At 21.1% G+C, this 27996-nt stretch overlaps 1 protein-coding gene across 1 annotated transcript; it reads right to left on the bottom strand.

Moving 5' to 3' along the window:
* Positions 1-71: 71 nt before the first annotated feature.
* On the bottom strand, positions 72-27401 carry PY17X_1240400 (conserved Plasmodium protein, unknown function; the record flags this gene model as incomplete). Its single annotated transcript, XM_022956881.2, has 4 exons — positions 72-7931; positions 8089-26330; positions 26523-27162; positions 27294-27401. 4 exons carry the CDS (start codon positions 27399-27401, stop codon positions 72-74), a joined length of 26850 nt encoding a protein of 8949 aa, XP_022812718.2.
* Positions 27402-27996: the final 595 nt, after the last annotated feature.

The following is a 27996-nucleotide window of genomic DNA, read 5'->3' as shown; positions in this document are numbered from 1 at the left end:
AATAAACTCTAAATATGCAATTGCATATATGCAAATTCTTTTGTCCATTCTGTTTCTGATATTCTATATACTTATTTTCTATGCTTCTTCATACTTTTTTTCTTTCGCATAATTCCTACTCGTGTCGGGCCTTTTTCTGTCTCAAATTCTGTTCGTTCTTGTATCCTAGAAAATCTTTCGAAATCTCCTATTAATGTGTTTGCAAATCCTTCAGTTATAGATGCAAACAAATTTAATAATCCAAAAATGGGTGAAAATATACATCTAAGAATACAAACTATTACGATGCATATTGTCTTTAATGTGCTATTTCCTTTATTAATAGAAACTTGTGGTTCAGTAAATAATGAAACCCAAGGCCTATAAAATGTATCAAGAATCAATCCATCCAATCCTAGTATTACAGAATCTAAAATACTTGGTGGTCTTGGCCTAGAACCTCCCATTATTTTATGACATACATTTAGCATATGACTTAATGATTGAAATAAACCACCAATAGTATTGACAACTAATATGATTATACCACATTTAAAACCCGACATAAATCCATCAAAAAAATTGGAACTATTTTTAACTCCTCTTATTGTTTCTTTAAATAAAGCATATAACCCTTTAATAAATCCTTTAATAAATGCAAACGGGTTAGATAACCATGCACTAGGTAATGATTGCCTTAAAAGTTGTCTAAAATATGTTACCTTTAATGATTGAATAAGGCTATCCCATGTACAAACCAGATAGCTTCTTTTTTGGGATATTAAATGTATACACATAGAAGGTGTATCTAATGGTAATGCATCCACAATATGTAATATTCTTCGAGATATTCGATGCTCTGATGTTCTAATTGAAGCAATTATTTCTATGGGGTGTATTTTAAGTTCTTTTATATATACCGGCTTACTTATTTTATTATCTACCCATCTTGGATTAGGATGTAAAAATAAATGTGATGAAAAGGTATTCATAAAAATTTGTTGGTTTTTGAAATATTGAATTTTTATAGGTAATAATCGTTCATCACTTATATTATTTATATTATAATATGTATTATTAATTAAGTTGTGGATTTTTTTATATTTATAATACCCTAATAATGCTTTGCAATGTTTTTTATATAATGCATTATTATATTTACTTTTGTTATTTTCTTGTGAATTAATATGATTAGAACTATTTGTTGAATCATCTGAATCGATGTTTTCTGACGTATTATTAAAATGTGTTATATTATTTTTTTTTAACATTTTTTCTTTAGGTGAACTAAAATAATAGGAATATATATTCGCTTTTATGTCTGCTTCGTTATTTTCTGTTATCTTTTTATTTCGCACTAAAACTGTGTAATTATTTTTATCTTGGTTTAATTTATTCATAATTATACTATTATTTGTTGTTTTGTTATTATTTAAAGATGATAAATAATTTTCCTCGTTATTCTTTATATTATCATTCATATATAATAATTTTAAAAAGTTTTTATCAGAATATATTTTCAAAGTCGTTCCAATCGCATCTTTAGCATTTTCTGATGTAGATATGAGAGGTGGTAATAATTTATATTCCTTTTCGTATAAAAGTAATAATTGTTTTTCTTTTTCTATTATTCTTATTATTTGTTCTATAACTAATAATTCAATATTAGCATTTAATGGAGATATTTTAATATTAATACTTTGATAAATTGGTGCTTGCTTATGTGAATCTACACAATATTGTTGCATTTGCATATATAAAAATACATCTTCATTGTCTTCTATATTTGTATTTTTTAATATAACTGGAATATCTCCTTTTACGAAATGATCAATATGTATATTTTTTATTATAAAGATCGAATCTATATGACTATTTAAAAAACCAAGTTGAAAATATTCTTCTAGCTCCTTTCTTTGTAAAATATTTATTGGTGTAAACATTTTATTTATATTACTGTTCATAATTTCTTTTCGATATATATGACTACTATATTTTATTTTTGTCAAATGCATAGCTATTATTACGTCTTGCCTATGTATCCAAGTAATAGTTAACCTAGGAATACTTATATTATATATGATAGGAATATTTGGAAAATTAAAATATACAAAATTCATTTTTTTATAATCCATAATATATTTTTTTTTCTTATTAGTACTACCATTTTTATTAGACAGCAATATTTTCTTCCTATTATTTAATTCGATTAATTTGTGTATTTTGCTAAAGTTTTTTGTGCTTACTATTTTTTTAGCTAACTTATAATTTTCTGTTATAACAATAGCTCTACTTCCATTATCTCTTATAATCAAAAATGAATACAATTTTTTGGATAACATTTTATGATTTACGGCGTTACTATCTTTTTTATAATAAAATCTCTTGTAATTTATTTCGTTTGTATTATGCCCTGAATTCTGAATTTGATCCATACCATCACATTTTTCTATATTTTCATTAAATCTATTGTATGAGTTTGAAATATAATTTTTCAAAATATCATTTTCATTACTATTATGACCTGTCTTTCTGTTATAATTATTATCACCATCAATATTTATACTTTTAATAACTTCCTCATTATTATTAACACATTCTTTAGTGGTTCTAGAATTATCAATATTCTTAATCAAACCATTATCTTTATTAGTAGTATTATCATCATTTTTCATATTAGCTTGGCTCGTTGCATTTAAATGAAAATTACTGAGATTATCATAAAAATAATCCGATTGTAATTCATTCGTAGATTTCTTAACACTATTAATATCAGAATATTTATTTTTTCGAGAATATATAAAACTCGATTCATTACTTTCGTATATTTTATATGGCAATGAAATTACATTATCTATAAATGAGTTAATAGGATTAACAGTCCAGACACTTTTTTGAACTCCTACAACTTTAAGAGCAATTTTTGAAGATTCGATTTCATTATTATGACGTAAAGTATAATAAGTAGATCGATATGGATAAATAATTTTTACAGATAAATCACTATTTTTATTTTTTTTATTTAAATATGTATCATAATTATTATTCAAATGTAATTTTTTTGTATATCTATTGACATGTGTTAAGTATGCTATCATATATTTAGTAGTATTTATTATCTCAAATTGTGGTCTAACTGGTAAACTAAGAATATAAAAATATCCATTATAAGTATAAGGTAATTGTTGTTTATCTCCGAATAAACCACTACAAACATTTACTTCTACTAATAAATTATTTGTGTTGTCTAATTGTGATTTATTTATATTATGTAATTCTATTTGAAAATTCGCAGGAACATTTTTGGGAATTAAGGAAAATGGTAAAGAACTATAACGATTATAACTGTCCTTTATTTGTAAATAATTTCTATGATAATGAAATGAAGATATTTCTCCACTCTTTATATATGTTTCATTATTTGAAATTACTAATGATTTATTACTATATTGGCCATCCTTATAATTATCAATTTCTTTACTTTTATCATCACCAATAATTTCCAAAGTTGCCAAATTCTTAGTATTATCATTACTTATGTGTTTTTCTTTCATCGTTCCATCTTCTGAAAAATCGGTTTTGCTGTTTTTGCTAAAAACTTTATTTCCATTTTGATAATTCCCATTTTGATAATTCATATCATTTTTAAATTTACCTTCAACTTTCCACGAACTTGTATGTAAATTTTGCTCATTCACATTTACACACAAATTATTATCCTTATTTTTAATATTATTGGAATTATTAGAATATAAATCTTTGTCTACTAACTCATTGATGCTATTGATTTTTGAGTTATTATCATACACTGTGTTAGAATTGGTAATATTATAGTTGCTGGTTTTTATATTTGATATCTCCATATTTTTTATGGAATGTTTTGTTTCGGTTTCATTCTGTGTATTTGAATTTATATAAATATCATTTCTTCCTCTAGGATTAGCTGCCACTATTTTAATATCAAATGGCAACCTATTTATAAAAATATAACTATTAACAAATGTAACAATTCTTGATTTATTAAAAGGCTCTTCTGCATATCTTACACAAATTCCCAAAGAAGTAAACCCATCCTCATAATAATCATTTTGTTTTTTAAACCTTTTTCTTTCTGATTTATTTCGATCTATATATCTAAATGGTATTTTCCCACTAGTTATTTGTGACCAATCATTATTATGAGAAATATCTACATTTTCATTATTATTTTTTGAATTCTTTTTATCTATCCATTTTTCTAACTCTTCTTTTTTATTCCAACTATTGTTTAATTCACTATCCTCAAATTTAACACGTGATATTTCATTACGTCTATTATTTTTATTTAAAGCAAACTTTGTTTCATTTTCATCCCCTTTATTAAAATTATTACTACTATCCGTCAACTTTCTGGATAGTATACTATTAGAACGATCTATTTTGCTCAATTGCATATCATTATTATTTAATGAAGTATCATAATTTTTACTATATGTATTATTAGTATTCCAGTTTTTCTTTTTATTTATACTAAACGGGGATGAAAATTTAAACTTTTCCTTTATTGATTTTTTTTCAATGGTATTTTTTTTTTCGTAACCACTTTCCATATTTTCAATTTGGCTCTTATATGTTTCACCTTTTTTCCATAGAATCTTTCTATTTTTAAATTTTCTTTTCATCATATTAAACTTTAAAAGTGTGTTACGCTTAAGGTTTTTTATCCTCCTCATGCCATTTATCATATATTTATTTTCATCCTTTTCATCACCTTTTTCGCTATTTTCTTTTTCCTCTGCATTTCGTTCTTCATCATATTCCTCATCGTTTATAATATCGTTCTTTTCTTTGAACAAGTTTGATATACTATATTTAAAACCGGACGTTTGGAAATTATCATAATCCTTTTCGTTCTCAAAAATGAATGATCCTATTATTTCACTTTTATAACTATTGTTTTCTACATTAAAAGATTTGTCTTTATGTTGTTTATTGTAAATTATGCTTCTTTTTTTATTTTTCCTTTTTTTATTCATTATAATTTTATATTTCTTCATATTACTTATTTTATATTTTTTTTTTTTTTTTTTTGGTGTTATTCTTTCCTCTCCGTTTTCTTTCACATTTTCTTCTTCATTTTTTTTTTTAATTGTGTTATCGTAATCATAATCACTATCTTCCAAATCTTCATCATTTCTTTCATATAAGTCTTGTTCTGCAAAATCGTCTATAAACTCATCATTTGGTTCGTCATTTGCTTTATTTTTTTTTAATGTTTTCATTTTAAATAATGTAAATCTTTTTTTTTTTTTAATTTTATCTAATGGATTTGATTCTTCTACGCTTTCATTTGTTTTTTTCGCTTTTTTACCTGCAAATAATATTTTTTTAGTTATCATAATTGTTTTAAATGGATTTATATAACGCTTATTTTTTTTGGATTTATTTTTTGTTTCGTTGTTTTTTTCTATGCTTCTATTTGTATCCTCTGAAATGTCTGAGAAATTAGAATCTCGAAGATTATATACATCTTTCTTATCATTCGAATTAAAGAATGAATCTTGTAAATGTTCTAAAGGAATTTCGGCATCATAATTTTTATCTAAGTAAATATTTTCTATATTATCACTCTTATCTTTTATTTCCTTATCATTGCTTTTTTCATCATTTGTAGCGCATTCGATTTCTTTGTCAATGATATCACTTTCGTTTCTTTTATCTAGTGTGTTGATTTCCTTAGAATCATTTAGCATGCTAGAATTTGTATTAACAAAATTATTTTCCGTATTTGTTTCCTGATTATGTTCAATATTCTGTTTTTTTATATATTCTAATATCTTTATTTCGTATTTTGTTTTGTCACTTTTATCTATAACATTTTGCACTATTTCTTTTTGGTTTTTTAAATTAATAACGTTTTCATAACTTTTTCGTATTTGCTCATACTTTCCCCAAAATCTTACCTTTTGTTTACGGTTAATTTTTCTATATATTAAATTGATCAAAGGTCTTGTCACATTAGTTTTGGTGCAATCAATCTTACCACTAACATTGCTGCATAATATTTTATTATTTATATTATCATGTTTATAAGATTTTATACGAATATTTTTTGCCTCTTCTTCAGTCATATATAAACGGCTATTAGGTGGTAATAATTTGTTATTTAAACATATACATACATTTGTAGTATTTTCAAAGAAAAATGGGAAATAAAAATCAATTTTTCTTCTAGACATGTCAGTCGATATATTTATTGTTTTAAAAACATGAAGATTATCATATATTTTTTTATTCATGTGGCTTATCTTATTTTCAAAATATATAAACTTTAATTCATCATATGTAAATATATTTCCAATTAAACCATATTTATGAAATAAGACTTTTGTTGAAGTAATAGTATCCGTACTAGGCATGTATATAGGGAAAAATTGTTCAGTCGCATATAAAAAGTTATTATTATTATTTATTTCATCATTACAATCAAACATTTGTATATTTTTTATATTATCATATAAATTTGTTCCATATTCACTATTGACACTATCACTAGAATAATTTTTATCATTTTTATTTTCACCATTTTCGAAATCATTTATTATTTTATAATGCATTAAAATGCTGTTCCTAGCTATGTTAGATTGATAATTTGTCTTTTTGTATTGCAAATAATTTATATTTCTTTTCATATCTTCATCATTATGCATAGTATAATTTTCTTCACCCGAATTATCAAGTCTATTTTTATTCTGTACATCATTATTTCGATTATTGTTATAGTCAGTTACAACGTTAAGACCAGAATTATTATTTGCACTTTTTGTATTTCCTTTTTTATAGTAAACTTCCTTATCATGATTTTCTGAGTTAATTCTATTTTTAATATTATTACTATAAAGCCCTTCCATTAAATCAGGTAGCTTAATATTAGAATAATCAAAATATGTTTTTACTTGATTAGTATAATCACAAATAAAATTCATTTTTTCTATCTGCACACCATGATAAAATATTTTCATGTAAAATAATTGTGTACATATAGGAAGACACCAATAATGATGAGGTAAAACTAAAGCATATAATTTTTCTTTTTTTAATATTTTTGTTATATCATCATTAGTTTCATAATTGTATTTAGACATTAGTTTTTTTTGATACACATTTTTGTTAATATTAAATATATTTTTTTCTTTTTTCCAAGATATTATAATTGTCATAGGATTTGGTAAATTGTTTTTAATTGTAACCATTGGTTCTATTACAACCGAATAACTATATGATGTTTCTTTTATATGTTGAGTAGGTACATCTTTTACCTTAACATAGCAATAAAACATTAATAAACTTTTAAAAACTAAATCTGATGGAGATATATTTAATTTTTTTTGATATAAATTGTTATTATTTAGCGAGTATTTATTTAATAATTTATATAGTATATGAAATGGTACAGATTCTATGTCTATATTTTCTTCATTAATATTATTCTTTATATTTTTACTATTATAATTCTTTTCTTTTTTTCTCAATATTTTAATATAAGGCAAAGAACAGTCATATAGCCAAAATAATGGAATAGCTCTTTTACTGAATGGTAATACATTAATATAATCTCCATTTTTTAATTTTTTCTCTTTTTTTTTCCTCTTCTCACGTTGTATAACAAATTTATTCATACTTTTATTACTATAATTCTCATTTTTTTTGAATTTACTATTTTTTTTCTTTTCCCCAAATTGGGTATTTTCAAAATCACACTCAGATCCTCCCCATCTTAATTCATTTCCTCCCACTTTTTTATTTCTTCTTAATTTCCATTTAAAGTTAACCCTAGAAAAATATTTTGTTTTACCTTCTTTGTAAATTCGGAAACATAGTCCTGTATTATTTTCTATCTGTATGCATGTACCAATTGAAAGACACCAAGTATTCCGTATTATCTCTGGTTCGACTAGCAATTTGTGTTTAACCTATAAATATGAATTAAAAAAATAGACAAATTAAATGGGGAAAATTATAAAGCTATCATGCACAAAATATTTATTCATAAAACACACAAAAATGTGTCATATAACAAATTTGATCATAATCAATAGATAAATATTTATGATAATTTGTCTTTCTTACATTTGGAACTTTATAAGCTCGAGAATATAAATCATCAGTATATAGAACTCCTATATATATCCATGATGATTGTTTTTTAATAATATTTATAATTTTATTATCATAGTTCAAATTTCTAAATAAAAAAGGCATTTTATGAGAAAACTGATATAAAATGTCATAAACATTTTGAGTATTATCATATAATAATTTTTTTTCTTCCTTAGCTATAGCGTTATATATATGTTGTTCTTTAAAACCTAATTGACTAATATCTTTAAATACATTAGTTAAATCATTTTCATTTGCTATTATAAAATCATCTGCGTTTTTATTATTTCTAAAATATTCTGAATTCACATCTTTATTTCCTTTCTTTTTATTAATACAAAAGTATAAACACTCACATGGAAATTTATGATATTCATTTTTGTTAATAATATTTAATTTCCATGTGTATTTATTATTTTTTATTCTTGTTTTATAAAAAATTATAATTTCTGAATGCAGATCATTATAAATTTCTATATTCGAATTTTTAACTTCATTCACATCATTTTTAAAATTTAAGTTGTAATATAAATATTTATATAAATATAAAAAGGACGTTGTTATATTTAAATTTATACTGGTTGAATAAAAATTTACATGTAAAATAGGAAAATGCTTGAATTCTTCATTTATTAATAATGTCATTGTAATTGGATTTATTATATTATCATGTACATTATACATATTGTCGTATGTGCTTAGACTTGTTTTAAATGTTAATTCCATTTTTATAAAATTTGTCTTTTTGTTATTTCTTATCATTTTTCTTTTTTGTTTAGATTTTTTTTTTTCTTTTTTTTTTTGAATTTCATCCTTTATCATTTTATTATAATTAACAATATTATTATTCATATCTGAACCTGAATATTCATACCATATAGTATCTATACAAATATTTTTATTTCTATTTTTGTTTATTTTATTTTCATCTTCCAAAGGATACATCCCTTCAAATTGTATTTCTTTGACATTTTTATTTAGATAAAAGCTCACATGCTCATTATAATTGTAGAAAAAAAAAGTATATTTATAAAGATAGGTATATAAATAGTAATTTAAATCATATATATTTAATGTTAATATGTGTTCATTATTTAATTGTCGTGTCTTTAGACATATATTATTTACACAAAATTGAATTTTTATTTTCTTTCCTCTTTTATTACATAAATAATGTTTTCTTTGTTTAATACCATCGGTTTTATTCAAATTTTTAGAGCTATTCGATTCAATTTTTTCTAAACTCATAGATATTTCATTTTTATTTGATTGCCTAACATTATTAATTTGTTCAATTTCTTTATCTTGATAATTTTCGTTGCTTAATTCTAAATCTGTGGAAATTAACGAATTTGTTGTTTCACTATCTTCCTCACCATTGTAAACCAACCCACTATAATTACCATTTTTAATTAAGTACTTATTTTTTATTTTAAATTCCCCTTTATCTTTAAATACATTATTATTCATTTCCAATGAAGGTTGATTTTTCAGAAAACCCTTTTTATCTTGTCTATTTTTAGTAATAACACCATATTTTCCTTTTCCAGTTTTGTATAAATATGGTTTATACAAGCAATACAATAATGATACAACAAAACTTGATATATTTTTTTGTGATGAACTATTTTCTTTAACCTCTTCTTCTTTTTTAATAGTTTTTTTAATTTCTTTTTGTAAGTACATATTTTCATTTATAATTTTATTACTACTATTTTTATTTAGATCGAAAATATTATTTTCAGTAGAACCGTTTTTAAATGAAACATATTTGCAATTATATGTACTTCTTCCTTTGTTATTATAATTCATATTATTAATGCTATTAAAATATTCATAAATATTTGTATTACATATTTCATCCGTAAAGTATCGAAAATATTTGTAGTCAAAATATTTTTGTATATTACATAAATAATATGGGAATTTGTTGTATTTTGAATATATTAATAAATAATAAAATAAATTGTCTACATATTTATTATTATATGCATAAAAACAATTTAACATTTTTAAGAAAATTAAACCACGACATATAATATTTTTTTCATTATTAATATCCGTAATTATAGCATACAAATGATTATATAAATAATATAAATTTTCCTTATACATTTCAATATAAACATATTTTTCTTTTAAACTTTGAATAATATCAATGTATTTTGTATTCATATTTTCTATATTTATTAGTTCTTGTAATTTATTATAACTATCAACTAATTTTAAATATATATTATAATTTTGCGCTAAAATATTTTTCCTAACATTATATGTAATATTTAATCTATCTTCAATATATTTATTATCATTTACACTATGAACAAATATTGTTTTTTCTTTTATTAAATTGTGTAAATTTCCGTTAAATGTGTATTTTCCTGAATCTTCATCATACACATTTTTACATTTGTCTTCGTTGAATGTCTCAATATCGTTGCTAAACATTATTGATTTTTTATCATTTTTATTTTTTCGCCCACTTACATCATATATACCATCTTCTACTTTGTCATAATCATTATCATATCTATTTAATAGATTCTTATCATTTTTATCTTTAATACTATTGCAACTTTTTTCAAGTAACATATTATATTCATTATTATATTTATTTTGTTCACAATTTTCATAAAAATTTGCTATTTCATTGTCTTTTGGAGAAGTCTTATTTTTTTCTGTTTCCTCTTCCTTTTTCTTCCTTTTTAGTAGCTTCAATTTTTTGTGAACAATTTGTTTGTTCAATTTATTTAAGGTGGAAACATTTTTCAAATAAAGATTTTTTATCAATAATTTTTTATTAGATTTTTGAATAATAGATTTATTTTTTTTCTCTTCAAATGGATCAATATGTATGTTTTTAATAAATGCGAGATAATTTTTATAAAAGGAAGCAAAATATATATTATAAATAAAATTTTTCTGAAGCTTATATAACTCTTTTATGTTATCTATAGTAATATTTATTAGCAAATCATAAAAAGTTATTTTTAATATATTTTTAAAACTTTGTGAATTTATATTTAAAGTTGCATAGTTTATATTTAAAAGCCAATCATTTTCGTCTTTAATATTAGGCATAAATATATTGTTGTTATGATTTAAAAATATATTATACCTGTCTTTATACAATATTTTGTTCATATTATTTATCATACACAACAAATCAGGAAACATTTCAGGAATTCTTTTCATTTCATTTTTATCAAAATTTTTAAATGGTATAATTCCATAATTATCATCCTCATTAATGCTAGATTTTTCAGAATTATTTATGTATCCCATATTAGTATCGTATATATTGCTATTTTTATAATTAACAATATGTGATCCATAATTAAAATCATTATTTTCTAATGATATTTTTTTATTTTTAAAATAATTCCCTTGATGATTCGTTTCCCTTTCTCTAAGTCTATTAACTTCATCCTTATAAATTTCATTATAATGTTCATCACGTTGATAATTGCAATAATCATTGTAATGCTTCTTTATTTCGTTTTTGCGTTTTAAATATTTTTTTATAATTTTTATATTTTGCATTTCGTTATAATATATATTATAAAAATTGCTATTATCATAAAATCCATATTCGAGTTTTTTTTTAACAGAGTTATAATCCTCTATATTTATATATTCTTCATTTTTGTAAACACTATTTCTTATTCTGCTTTTAGTTGGAGAATTTAAATCAAGCGCGATGGAATTGTATGGAAAGACATTCAAATTGTTGTTGCCTTTATATAATTTTAATTTATTATGTATTTCATAAAAATTATAACATTTACCTAACATTATATTAAAATTATTTAGTTCCATTCTGAATTTTAACGAATCTGCGTTTTTGTGTTCTCTAAAATATATAGTTGTGCTAAATAATAAAGCTAGACATATATTTCTATTATTGTCACTTATGTTTTTTTTTTTTTTCCATTTTAAATATTCAATTTTTCTTTTCTTTATTAATGAATATTTAGAAATTTCATTCTCTTTTCCTAACAACTCATCAAAATTTATTTCTTTTTTCTTATATTTTTTCGTTTTTTCTAATAAATAAGATAATTTGAATTTTTTATTTCCATCTATATATTCGCTTCCCAATAATGAAGAATCATATGAATCGGACAAATCAGATACACCAATTTCACTACTATCTTCATTATAATATTTCTCTGTATTATCATCACTTAATGTCCTAGTAATTTTTCTATTAGCGATATTTCCTCTTTTATTATTTTTTGCAAAATTAATATTTATTCCATGATCTGTATTATGATCAATACTATTTATATTACCCACATTATCACATACTGAATTTTCATTTAAATTTTCATCATTGTATTTAGATAATTTTACTTTTTTCGCCATATAAAATACTTGTCTATTAATATTTTTGCTCATATATGTATTAAAATTATTTCGATATAATTTTACAATATTTAAAGTATTTAAATTTTGTTCTGAGTTACTAGAACTAAAAGATTTTATATTTGATTTATTGGAATTGTGTACTATGTCGTGTGATAAATTTCTATTATTGTATGATTTGATAGTTATTTTTTTTTTTTTTTTCAAATTATCCTTTTGTAATAAATCAGTTATATTTTTATTATTTTCGTTTTCATCCTTCGATTGCTCAGACTTTGAATTCGCTGTATATTTATCAGAATAATATTTATCTTTTGGTTTTTTTTTTTTTAAAAAGTAACTCATATTTATTCCATTTACTTTATCACCATTGTATTTTGATAAATCATCCTGAATTATCCAAACTTCAAAATGGTTTATTGACATTTTTAAATTAATATGTTTTTTACGAAAATTTTCTATACTAGTATAGCAAAATGAATTCTCATTTAACATATTTTGTTCACCTTTTTTAAGTCCCCCGTTTTGCGTATTTGTGTTAAAATATTTGGAATATTTATTTGGATGTTTTGATTTTAGAATATTAGTGGCACTATTGTCTTTTTTTTGATCATTTTCATTTTTATGTAATTTGGTAAATGATAATTTCCTAGTAAACAATTTCTGAAACGTTGTTTTTATTTTTCTAGACAACCCTTTTACTTCATTTCCATTTTCGCTGTATTCTTTTTTTTTATTATCATTCGTATTTGTATTTATTAGATTATTTTTATTTGGATTTTCATAATCTATAGAAGAATATTTTATGTGCACTTTGTTATTTTTTAAATTATTTAAACTGTTATAATTTTCTGTTCTTTCACTTTTAATATCAACATTGTTTATATCCTTTCTAGTTATTTTATTATTATTTTTTATTTGGTTTTCTTTATCCATTTCATAAGAATAATCTTCCTTTTCTAAGCTGTGCAAATTATCAGTTTCTTTTATTCGTAAAGTATTCCAATTTCGATTTAATTTTATATTTCTATCATAAGCATTATATGTATTAAACGATTTAAATAAATTTGTACTATGATTGTTATCATTTTTTATATAAGATTTGTATTTTTCTATTTTTTGAATTTTCTTTTCCTTCTTTCTTTTTTCTCTTATTTTGGAATCATTAACTTTTATTTGATCTTTTACACTATGTTTTCTACTAATATCGTAGCCACTATTACTACCATAAGTATTATTAGTATATTCATTTGACTTGTTTTTATTTTTTACTTTCGATTTTTTTCTCATCATAAATTTTCGCTGTTTTGAAATTTCTTCATATATTTTATTTTTATTAACTAATGATTTATTTAATTCGATCTTTTTAATAGGGTACGTATAATTACACTCATTAATGAATGTTCCGTCATTCGACGAATAATTTAAAACTGTTTTATATTTAGAATAAAAATATAAAAAGAATATTAAATTGCTATTTATAAATGCTAATAAATAATAATTTTTATCTGACAATTCTTTTAACCATTTATTGTTATTAATTTGATAATCGTATTTGTTTATGAATAAATTTTTATAATTAATTTTATTTTTATAAGCAAATAAAAATTTAGATAACCAATTAATAGTAGATGGCGATTTCATATCACTATCCTTTCCAGACAATTCTCTAATTTCTTTCTTATTACTACTATTACAATGATTATCATAATTGATTGTCTTATTTCGACTTTTACTCTCTTCTATGAATATATTGTCTAAATTATTTTCAATAAATTGATTTTCTTCATTTGTTTGTGATTTATGTTGTAAATAATTATTTGAATCTTTCTTTTGGCATAGACCATTCAATGCATTTTGACTAATATCACTACTATGGGCATCGATATTATCATTATTTATTGAATTCATATAAAATAAATCAAATTTATTATTATTTTCAAGATGTTTGTTTTTAGATACATTTATATAATTACGCAATAAATTGTTATATAACAATAAGCCCTTTTGAAAATTGTCTACGTTAATACCTGATGCGATCTCTATTAAATCGGATATATAAACTTCTGGATATATTATATATACATATAAAAAGGAAAAAATACTACTTATCATTTCTGTAAAATAATTTATTAAATTCATAATTGTTTTATTATGTAATGTAAATCTAGTATTTTTCACATTTATATTTAAATTAGCACTTTTATAATTTTCATTTGCTATTATGTAAAGTTGATTATTATATATTTCCTTCTCTATTATTTGCAAATAGTTATTTCTATTCAAATTATCTTTAAACGTATTATCATTTTTGTATAAATAATTGTATATACTTAGTATTTTATCACATAACTTAAGATATTCTTTTTCTGCCTCATTTTTTATAAACAAACGATATTGAAAAATATTGTTGCATATATTTATTTGGTTGTAATCATATATAATTAACTTATTTATGTATAATGATAATTTAAAACCTTTACTAAATGAAGGTAAGGAAAAAAACACATTTTCAAGATTAATAACCCATTTATTATTTTGAATAATTTCATAAAAAATTAAATTATTTTCATTATTTTCAGTTAACTTATTATATACTTTTTTAATATAATTATTCAATATTTTTTTCTTCTTTTTGATATATTTTTTTTTATTAAAATGTGGTTTCAAATAATGTCTACCACTATTTGTTACATTTTGAAAATGTTCAATTATGTTTGATCTACTAGATTGATTAGATCCTTCATTCATTTTTTTTAACATTTTATGTTTTATTGATATAGAATTCATTTTACACATACTATCAGAAAAATTACCACTTTTTCTATTGTATTTTCCCATTCTATATTTGGTATATCTATTCAAATAGTCTTTATTATTTTTGTAATTTTTGTAATTTTTGTAATTTTTGCTATTTCCATTTTTGTCAAATAATATTTTTGAATTAAATCCCATAGAAGAATTTAAAACATGTGACGCATCTTCAAAATCATCAAAAGAAGAATATGTCAAAGACGAATAAGAGTAAATTTCATTACTACCCTTATCTGTTTTTTTTAAGTTATTACTATAAAAATCAGACATGCTAATTATATGATCACTTTTGAGATTATCATTATAAAATATACTGTTACTATATGAACGCTTAATTTTATTATTTATATCTATTTTTTTTTTGCGATTTTTTTGATGCCTTATTTTCATTTTATTTCTTTTTTGAATAGAACCTTGATAAACTCCTGAACTACTACATGAATTTGTATCACCATTACACACATTATACGTTTTATCATTTTCATTTTTTTGATTTTTTGTTTTTTTCTTTATATGCATATCATCAGTTTCGATTTCTTCTAATATATATTGTAAATCATATTCTAAATTTTTGGAAAGGTTTTTTATTTTGTTTAATTTAAGAGTTGAAAAATTCATTTTATATTTATATATTATTATACTTAATACATCATTCAAATTTTGATATTTATTAATATTATTACATAAAACTATAGAAGACAGTTGAATAGATATTCTCTTTACATTTTTCTCATTAATGCACATAACATAAAAACTATTATCATCATAATAATTTGTAAATCTGGTATAAATTAATTTATTCATTGTGTTTGAAAAAATATCGTCTTCAATATACTCAAAACCGTTAACAGAATTATGATTTTTTTCTTTTTTTATTTTTTCATATTGTTCTTTAGACATATAAATATAATTATTATTATAAAATGGATGTCCACATTCTATTAATAAGTAATTACAGTCATAAATATATGAACAATCTAATATATTTATATCAATATTATTTATATCAATATTAACTATAATTTGATTATTTTTTACTTTATCCTTAATTTTTGAAGATATTTTACTGAGTCCATTCATAAATTTGTATAGCTTATCATTCTCAACAAAGTTTGACATCAAATTTTTATCTTCATGATGCTGTTCTTTTTCAATATTTTTATTATTCTCTTTTGTTATAAAATCGGGGGTTATATTTTTTAAAGGATATTTTACTTCCATAATATTTGTAAAATTGTTCAAAGTGTATTTATCATCTTCAGATTTATCAATTATATTCGTATTATTATTATTTAATTCCTTAAATTGATTATAATAATTCTTAATTTTTTTATATCTTCGATTAAAATATTTTTTTGTCTCTTCTATATCATATACTATTAAACTTTTATTTAAATTGTTAAATAGATAAAAATTATAAGTAGACAAGAAATAAGGGTCTATATTTATGGTAGATGAATATATATTAATATAAAATTTTAATGTTTTAGCATTTTCTTTAGATTTTTTATCAATATCATTAGAATTTAATGATAAATAAATATGACTATCTTTCCAAGAATGCTGTTTTAAAAAATCATTTTTATATATTAAATAATTATTAAAAATATTACATTTATTATTATTTTGAAAATTCCATTGATCATAAAAAATATTATTATTTTCATCATTAGAAAAATTATACACAATTTTAGAATCTTTTATATTTTTTTTCGTTATAAAATTTTCATATTTGTCTATCTTTTTTTTTTTCATTGGCATAACATTATTTTCATGATTTATACCATTGTTATTATTATTATTATCAGAAAAATATGTAAATTGTTGATTTTTAGACATTTTATTTTTTTCATTTTCTATGAAATTTTCTTTTTTGTTTTTAGTACGAATACTATGGTTTCTCTCTGTTTGATTACCCTTTTTAAGTGGCTTTAATTTTTCAGATTTATTTTGTAGCTTATTTATATTCGAAATGTTTTCATAATATCTTGATAATAATAAAAATTTGTAAATATTTCTATACGAAAACGAAACATTTTTATGAAATATTGGAACATAACAACATATTATATCATTGTATTCATTTGATAAATGAGATTTATTACTATATTTTTTAATATGTCCAAATTTGTTGTTAATACTAATAAAATTAGAAAAATTTGAATTAATTTTATTAATATTATGCAAATGATGAACATTAAACTTGTTAAACCATTCTAAGTTATATAATTTATTAATGTAATCAATAAATTTTAATTCCTTTTGAATAACATAATTATTATTAATATAATCTTTATAATTTATATTTTTTATATTATTATATATTTCTTGACTTCCTTTTTCAAATAAATTGTTATGATTATATTCATGGTGATTTTCTAAATTGTGAATGTTGTAAAAATTAGATGTGTGTGAATTATTATAATTGTATATTAATGGATATAACAATGTTTCTCCGTCTTTTATTAACCTTCTCAAATATATACAACTAAATAAATTTATATTATATATCGATAATTCACAGTTTGATAAATTCCAATTATAAATTTCTTTTGTTGTAATATCTAAATTGTCTAAAGTATTATCTTCATTCAAAAAATATTCGCAATCGTTATTTAATTCATTAATATTATTATTTTCTTGTGGTGCATTATTGGTGCTTATTCCACTGAATTTATTACTTTTCGAGCTAAAATTATTTTTCATTTTACTTCTACTTCTTACATCCTTAAGTTTTTCATTTAAATTAAGCAAACTTCTGCGAGGCTGATTATTATTTTGTGAAATCGTCTTATATCTGTCATATTCTTCATAAGGAGAAAATCTAACATCTCTATTTATACCTGTATAAGAATTAGATCTAATTGAATCGAAACATATTGATTCTTTTTGATCACTTTTTATATCGATTCGTTTTTCATCATCATGAATATTCATAAAACTTATAGTATCGATTTGATTATCTAAATTGGGTATTTTAGTTTTATCATTATCTTTTTTATATTGAACCGAATTAAAATTATGAATATTTAAAGAGTTTTTTCTATTTTTTTTATTTAGATATTTTAATGAATTATTAGTTTTACTCATAAAATTTATTACCGAATTAAAACGGTTCATTATTTTATTTTTATGTGATATATTTATATTAGCATTGTTTGTCATGTTATTATTCTGATCATTTTCATATTTCATTTCATCATTACCAATTACAGAATTTTTAGTGCTATAATTAAATAAGCGACTTATGTAAGATTTTGTTTTTTTTAAATTAGAATCATTATGTAAAGAATCGGTATGTATCTTTTGATTTTTTAAAATATTCATATTATTTTGTTCTATTTCACTATTTATATCTCTAGTTTCTGTGTTATGTGGCATGACATCTATCATATTGTCAATATTGTTATGTCTATATACCAAATTTAATGTATTATTTCTATATCGTGAGTATTGTCTATAAATAGACATATTATTATTAATGGATTTATTATTAGTGTTGTTTCTATTTGTGTAATTTTGTTTCATTGGAAAATTAAGGGTACGTGATCTTTTATTTCCTCTTTTATAAATTATTGAATCATTTAATTTGTTATTATTATATTTTTCTGCTATATCTTTCGTATTACCAAAATTATTTATAGCCATATTTTCTTCTCCATAATAATATTTATTGTTTATTTTTGTACTATCATTCAAATCATTTTTATCACACAAACTTTCCAAAAATGAGTTTTGATCTTCAAATGTATAAATACTAGCAGAATTATCAAAATTATTCCTATCTTCTTCTTTTTTCTCAGATTGTTTTTTTCCACTATTTTCATCATAATCTAGCTTATTCTGTTTATCATTTATTTTTGGTTTTTTAATTTTCTCCTTATGTACTATACATTCAAATTCTGAATTCATTTTTACATCTACTATTGTTAAATGTGAAATTATATAATTAAAATTTTTCATAAATAAAATATATAAAAATGGAAAAAACACTTTAATTTCTTTCTTCTTTTTTTCAACAAATGTGTAATCAAATTTGAATAAAAAGTTAAAATTTAAATTATACAAATCTTTATTCATTATTGCAATGTGATCAAAATTATTTCCATCACAATCATTATTTTCTTCTTCATTTGATTTTCCATTTTTATTTTTTTGTGTCTTTTTTTTGCAATAATTAGAACAACTATCTACCATATTTACATACTCATCCATATATGCACCAAGTTTATATTTTTTTTTGTAAATATATTTGAACCTATAAAAATTAATAAGATAGCAAATATTTACATTTTCTGAGCATACAAGTAATTTCACATTTCCGGATTTGTTCTTATTATCTTCAAAATGACTATTTGTTTTGTCTTGATCAAATATATTATTATTATAAGAATTTATGTATCTATCCACGTATTTTTTAAGTGTATCCGAATTTTTTTCATTTTTATGAGATATTTCATTATCAATTTCATTCCTTTTATAATATCCTTTTAATGTATTATTTCTTTTCATTCCTAAAATAGTATTATTATTTCTTAAGTTTTCATGAAATATCTCATCTAAGCATTTTCGATTTCTACAATAGTTTTTATTTCCATCCTTTTTATCTTTGTTTATATTTTTCTCATTATCTAATTGATAATTATATTCGAATGAACTATTATTTTCTTCACCATCAAAATTGCTATTAACAGAATTATATTTTACTGAATTTATTATACAACTATCAATAGTATTCAAGTCAATCGAATTTGTATTTTCTTTTCCATTCCCATTTGATTCAGATTTATTCATATTATTGCATGAATCTTGAATTTTATTTTCTTCTATAAACTTTTTATTAATATGCATATTCATTAGGGTATCATTTTGTCTTTCCATTTTATTTTCCCCACTTTCTAAATAATATAACTGATTATATAAACCATTTTTCACATTTCCATTTTCAAGTTTATCCAAATCGTCACTTAAGCATCCTTCTTCCTCTAGTGCGTTATTCTCTTCTTCATTTTTTTTATCAATATTATCAATATTGTCAACATTATCAACATTATCAAAATTATAAAAATTTATTTTTTTATGTATATTTTTTTTATTATCTGGTAAATCATAATAAAAAGTATTATCCATTAAACTTCCATTTGAATCTCGATTTTTAGTTAAGTTGTATAAAGAACTAACATTCCGATATTCTACATTATCTGAATATGTCATGTCATTAATTTGTTCACTACTGCTATTGTAAGAACATAAGTTGTCAATAATAGATTGACTACTAAGCCATTTTTCAAGACATTGAATATTTTCGAAATGTCCTTTTCCTATTGTATCTAAATACGGTTGTAAATGGCCTTTCGTATTAAAACTTTCAGAAATTTTTATATTTTTTTTAGATGATATTATATAGGAATAAAAATTATTTTTTATAATAGAACCATATTTATAAATAAGTATGTCCATTTTTTCTCTTTCTTGTAAATGACATAAAAATAAATTCATCATTACATCATACAACAAAACAAATAATGTTGAACTATAAAAAAAATTAAAATTATTTAAAGATAATTTTATCACTTTTTGATTATTTTCTTTATTTATATGTATATCTAAATGTATCTGAGGTTTCAAGTTTATTTTATTTTTTTTATCGTTAGTATATGTATTATTAGTATTTTTTCCTTTTCTCTTCTCATAATCAATATACAATTTAAATTTTTTTTTTTTTAAAATACATACATATTTATTAAGTATATCTTTCTTTATTTTATTTCTCTCTTCTTTGTTCATGTTTTTTAATCTAGATTCAGATACACATAATATGTTACATATTGTATCTGTGAGAATAACATATTTTTTACATATATTTTGATTTAATGTTTTTCTTTCTATATATGATTCTGTCTCTACACATTTTTTACTATCGACTCCTTCATCAAACTTGCATAACATGTTTGATTCGTTTTTTACGTTCAAAATATTTTTTAAATAAAATAAATACAATGAAGTCATTTTCATTGATATATTTATTTCTGTGCATGTTCGTGAAATTTCGCTCAATAATTCATTGCATGTTATTTGAAACATTCCTTCATTTTTATTAGGAATAGAGACATTTATTTTTTTTATTAATAAAAATAAAAATAATGATTGTTTTTTATTATGTTCGTTTTCTTTTGTCTCCTCTTCGATTTTGTCATTTTTTTCAGGACCGATTTGAGATATACTTAGTTTTGGTATGTTTTGTGAAATAATCGAATTTTCACCATCAACTAATTCAGTATTCTCATTATTATTTTGATCAAAATTAAACAAATCTCTTAAATTTAGATATTTAGATTTCTTATCATAATAATTGTTTAGCGGTGCTTTTATTTTTTCTTCATTTAATTCTTCAAAATTATGACCGATATTTTTATAATCATCACTACCACTATGTGAATAATAAGAAGATTTGTCTGTACCTGTGTGGAAATAAGCTGAATTATTATATGAGTCTTCGATATTTTCATAATAATTACTACTTAAATTTGAATTCCTTTTATTTATAGTATGACATTCTTCTCCTATTTCAAGAGATCTAGATGTTCGTAAATTCTTCAATACAAATCTATTACTTGTTTTATTTTCTTTGTCCTTTTTGTTATTTGAATATAAATATTCTATAATGTCAATGTTACTACTTGAAGAATTTAAATTTCCTATGTTATTGTTAAAAATCTTTATTTTTTCACTATTTTTATCATTTTGACCGCTTTCATTTTGACCGCTTTCATTTTGACCGTCTCCATTTTGACCGCCCTCATTTTGACCGCCTCCATTTTTGATATTACGTATTTTTTGATTTTTTTTACTCAATATCATATAAAATATTTTTTCAAAATCTTCCTTACTATATAATGTTTTTTCATTGTCTAATATTTTTATAATTAGATTTTTTAAATATTTTTCATAATTTTTATTTAATTGAATAACTGTTTCTTTATTTGGTAAACTTTCATTATTTTCAACATTTTCAGCATTTTCTATCTTGCTACTTTTTATTTCACTCTCTTCATTTATATTATTATTAAAAACATGTTTATTCAAAACATTGTATAATAAATCATTTGTTATATTATACATAGATAGATGATTCGTATTCTTATTTTCTACTATTAAAAAATGTCTTATTCGCTGATTTATTTGAATTCTTAATTTAATCATTTCAAAATATTCAAATGAAATAATATTTTTGTATATGCTTAATAAAGAAACGCATATCTCATTTATGTTAAAATCAATACTATTCATTTTTAAAGATACAACATTAGAATTTTTTTTTATTTTTAATGATTTTATGCAAATAAACATAGATTTATTATTTTTTTTTTTATCTTGAAAATTTTTTAAACATTTATATTCTCTAGATAAATAACCTTCATCTTTATAATCGTAATTGTTGTGACTTCCATTAATATCAACTGTGTTGTTAATATTTTCAATAGAACTTGTTTGTGTCTTATTTTCAAATTGGTTACTATTTTGATTAGTAATATAATCTACATCATCCTTATTAATACAACAATTTTTTTTATTAAAAAAAGACAAATGAAAAATATGCTCAGCATAAATATAATTTGCTTGCAAATATACTAAAGAATCTTCCTTATTATAAAAGACAAAAAAATTCTTTATATTTAAAAACATTCCAATGGATAATATATTTTTATTTTTTATATGATTTTTATTATATTCAACATATTTTTTTAAAAATTTATAATAATTATTTTTGATAGAATAAAGGAAATCATTTTTTTTTAAATAACAAAAAGTATTATTTATTTTTGTATGATACAAATTCTTTTGAGGTACAAACAAATTATTAAAAATTAAATTATTTATATTCATTATATCTCTTTTTTCATTATTTTCAATATCACAAATATTTTTATTTATATGCCTATTATATTCATTGTCATTATTATTTATGTTATTACATTCCATAGTATTCAAATTGAGATTTTCATAATGTTCATATTCATTTAAATTATATGATTTATGATGACTATAAGAATTTATATTCTTTCTCTGATTATTAACATCCTTCTCTTCATAATATATATTATTGTTATCCCCATTTTCCAATATATTCAAACTATGTAATTTGCGAAGTGAAAACATTTCTGAATATTTCCCTTTCTTATGTTCTTTTTCTTTTTCTTTTTCTTTTGTTTTGCTTTTTGAAACCGAAATTTCATTTTTTTCATCTATAGATTTAAATGGGTCAACAATATCATCATGCTCAATAAAATTTTCCTGACTATAAGTTTTAGTAAATTTTTTTTTTTTTTTAGCTTTTTTTATATATTTTTTTAAAATAACTATTTCATTTTGAATATAAGAGTTGTGTATATAATATAATTTCATCTCATTATAAAAGGCTCGAATAATTTTCTTCTTATTAGTACTACTACTTATACATAGACAAATTGTTTCGATCACATCTTTATCAATGTAATTATCATATTTCAAAAAAAGTTCTAAACATATATTACTAATAGGAATAAAATTAAAAATTGGTAATAAATTATTTAAGTTTATCACATATTTACAAATATGTATATCTATCTCTCTTATATTATTACTATAATCTTTTAATGTGATAATAGTTGTATTAGGAATTAAAAAAACCTCATTATTAATAATTCGATCAAAATCTCTATCATCGATTATATCTTCATTTTTATCTTTGATGTGTTCACAGTTTGTTTTTTTCATTTTGCTATGATTTCGTAAAATAAATTTCCAAAAACTTCTTTTCCCATTTTCATTATGTTCTTTATCATTTCCATCATTATTATTATTCTGACTGTTTCTTTGAATATTACCATTTATAGACGGAAAATATTTGCTCGAACTTTTTACAATCTCTTGATCTTTCGCTACATCCAAATTTTCCATTCCAAACCTTTTCATGCTTTCTACACCATTATTTTCTAAATTTTCAGATCCATCAATACTTTGCAAATAATTTTCTTGATTTTCCAAATTATTACACATAGAACATTTTGTAATATTTCCTATACACTTATTTTTATTTAATTCATGTATAGTATCTAATGACGAACTTGAAATTAAATCTATTGTTTCAGCATTGTTTTGATTATCATTTTCATCAAACAAATTATCAATGGCTCGAAATTCATTATCCATAAATATATCTTTATCCGGGATTATATTATTCTTTATAATACTATGATGATTTTTTTCATCATTTTTTATAATATTACCATCTATATAATTGTTATTATAAAATTTTTTAGCGTCATTATGTACATATTCTTTACCTATAAAATTCATCATATATTCTATATTTTTTTCATTCACTATTTCCCCATTTTTTATATATTTATTATATGGAAACAATATATCATTGCTACTATTATTATCAATACTGGGGTTTTTTTTTACATAATCATTATAGACACTGTAAAAATTCGAGTAACTATAAGTTGGCTCATTATATAAACAATAATTAATAATAGGTAACTTTTTAATAAAAAAAAAATTGTACTTTTTTTTTTTATTACTAATAAAATTTTTATTTTTTGTCGATGCTTTTGCAATAAATGAAAATAAAGATTGTATGTTTAAATTGTGTAAATAAAAAGTTAACTTTTTTTTTAATGTAGACAATTTTTCTTGTTTCATTAAAAATGAACAATTTATATTATAGGATAATAAACATTTATTTAATTTGATTTTAGAATCGTTAAAATGATTAAATTTTATTGGAACATATGTAAAATTTATTTTTGGTATAACTAAATTAAATAGCATATCATGAGAAAACCATTTCCCCAATTTTTCTAAATTCTCATCAGTTACAGATGAATTTACTTTTTTATTTTTTATAAAATTATATAATAATTTCTTCCATTCTCTTTTTCCAAATTTTTCATTATTATTAAAATATTCATTATCATATATACAATCAGCTGATAAAACTTTCAATTTTATTAATAAATGTATAGGGCACGACCCTTCAAATTTTTCAATAAATTTTTCAATATATTCATCATGTTTGTAATTCTTATTATTTCGTATTTTTAGATATTCTGAATATTTTATACAATCATCTATTGATGGAACAATGTTCAAAACTTTTGTACACCCACCTTTATACAAAAACCATAATTCTATATATTTTATAAAATTATAAAATGCATCTAAAGAAGATGTAGTAAAACATATGTCTAAGCTTTTATGATTATTAATATTACTAAACATTGGTGGAGTATCATTCTTAAAATTTAGTTCCATTATTTTGTCATAGTCTAATGAATCCGATTTATCTCGATAATTATATTTGTTATAATATTTGTTTGTGTCAACATTATTATTAGAAAGTAAAGTATTTACATTATTATCAATGTCTGTATTAATATTAGTATTATTAGATGTACAATTATAACAAAAAAGTGATTGGTTAATATATTCATCATCATTTTTATAATCATAATTATCATTATTTTTATTGCTATCTTTGTTGTGATTTAAAAATGATAATTCTACATTTTTAAAATATTTTAAATCATCATTTAATTCATTTAAAGATTTTATATCATATTTTTTAAATATAACATGTAAATCTAATCCATCATTTGGTGTAATTCGAAAACCTGAATTATGTTTGGGAATTTCAAAATTATAATTTGCTTTCTTTAATTTACGTTTTTTTTGCTTTTCATCTAATATTTTAGATAATATTTTTTTCTTTATTTCAAATTCTTTATTGATATTTTCCCCATTTTCATCCTCTTTTTTATTATAATTATTGAAATTATATTTTTTTTTTTTCACTTTTTTTTTAATATACCCTTCTTTTATCCTATCATCAATATCATAGTCACTAAAGGAGAGGTATTTAACCATTCCATCCTCGTCAATTAAATTCGTTTTTTTTCTTTTCAATTTAGATGTCACTGAATTTCTAACTGAATCTGTACTCTCATCTATTTTGTCTTCATTTGCCGTTAAAAAAAGCTCATCTATAAAAAAAAAAAAAAGTTATTTATTCATAAATATGCACACATATATATTGTGTATCTATAACTATTTATAAATACATATAATCATGCATACTAGTTCATATAAAGTTTGCATTGATTCTTATATGGAAACTCAAAAATAAGGTAAATATATTTTTTGTCTTTTTAAATATACAAATTCATTACACATACCTTTAATCTTCCCTTTGGTAATTTTCGTATTATGTGAATTATTTTGATTTGTCTTTTTCCGTTGTTTTCTATACCTAATTGATTTTTTGTATTCCTTAAAAATGATTTGTAATCCTATTAATCTTATCCATATATTTATTAATAAGTTTTTTTTGATATTTTTTTTTTCTTCTTCAGTTAGTTTTACTTTGTATTTATTTAATTCATCAATTTTAAAACTTTTAATAAAAACTTCCAAAGTAAATGGATTTTTATGTATATAATTATCAAAAAATACTATTCGAATATTTTCCACTAATATTCTTAATGAGTTAACTAATTTTACAGGTAGCGATTTTAGAAAGCTGTCTTCTTTTTTTTCTTTTAATATATTTATAATGTCCCATTTTTGCAATTTTTTTATTTTTTGTTTATATTGGTGATTTATAATTTTGTTTGTATCCCATAAACTCGGATAAGAATATTTTATAACTATAAAACAATCATCTGCATAAATATTAATAGGGCTAATATTATTTGAGAAAATAGATGACCATAAAAATTTTATTCGCAAATTTTTTATATTCGAATAAATTATCTCAAAAGGTAATTCTGCTAATTCAAAAAGTTTTTCCGGAAACGGTACATTTGTCAACAGAACCTGCAAAAATTGTTATAAAACCATATGCAAGTTATTTTAGAAAACTTTTTTATTTTATTTTATTTTATTTTATTTTTTATTTTATTTTTTATTTTATTTTTTTTTATTTATTTGTTATGAAAAATGGCTACCTCCGGAGATGTAACCGAATTGACAGTCAAATTTTTTATAGGATCCCATTCTCCTAAATATTCTTGTCCAAACAATTTAATAAATTGGTTTAATATATTTTTAATCATTTTTATTTTTTAAAATTATCCCAATTATATTGTCTCCCATAAATAACACATGGTATAGTTACATATATGTATTTTTCTGCTACACAAATTTTACACGAAATATGTCATATAACCATTCATATATAATAACACAAAACAACAAATTATGATTGTTCTTTATTATTTACCAAATCAACTAATACATGTTAATTCATGCAAATTATTATGGCATACATGTATATATGCACATATATGCTCACAGATTTATTATTGGTAACAAAATAAATTCATTTAAAATAAACATTACGAAAAAATTATCACAAAATGTAATGAAATACATATGAGAAACAAAATGTTCAATTCTAATTGTTTCACATTGTAACCCATATATATATATATATATAATAAATATAATCCAGTACAATGTATATATGTATATATAATACACATATACATACAAATTCGGCGTCTTATTCCAATGAACAAATTAAAACAACCAATAATTTAAAAATGTATTAATATTTAATAAAATATAACACAAAATAGTATTTGCTTATTTATTTTGTTAAATATTATTATTTTTGTGTGTGTATTTTTTATCTCAACATTTACCTTA

Source organism: Plasmodium yoelii (assembly GCF_900002385.2).
Source record: "Plasmodium yoelii strain 17X genome assembly, chromosome: 12".
NCBI classification, from domain to species: domain Eukaryota; phylum Apicomplexa; class Aconoidasida; order Haemosporida; family Plasmodiidae; genus Plasmodium; species Plasmodium yoelii.
Note: the sequence above shows the minus strand (reverse complement) of the source record. Positions and strands in the feature narration are given on the sequence as shown.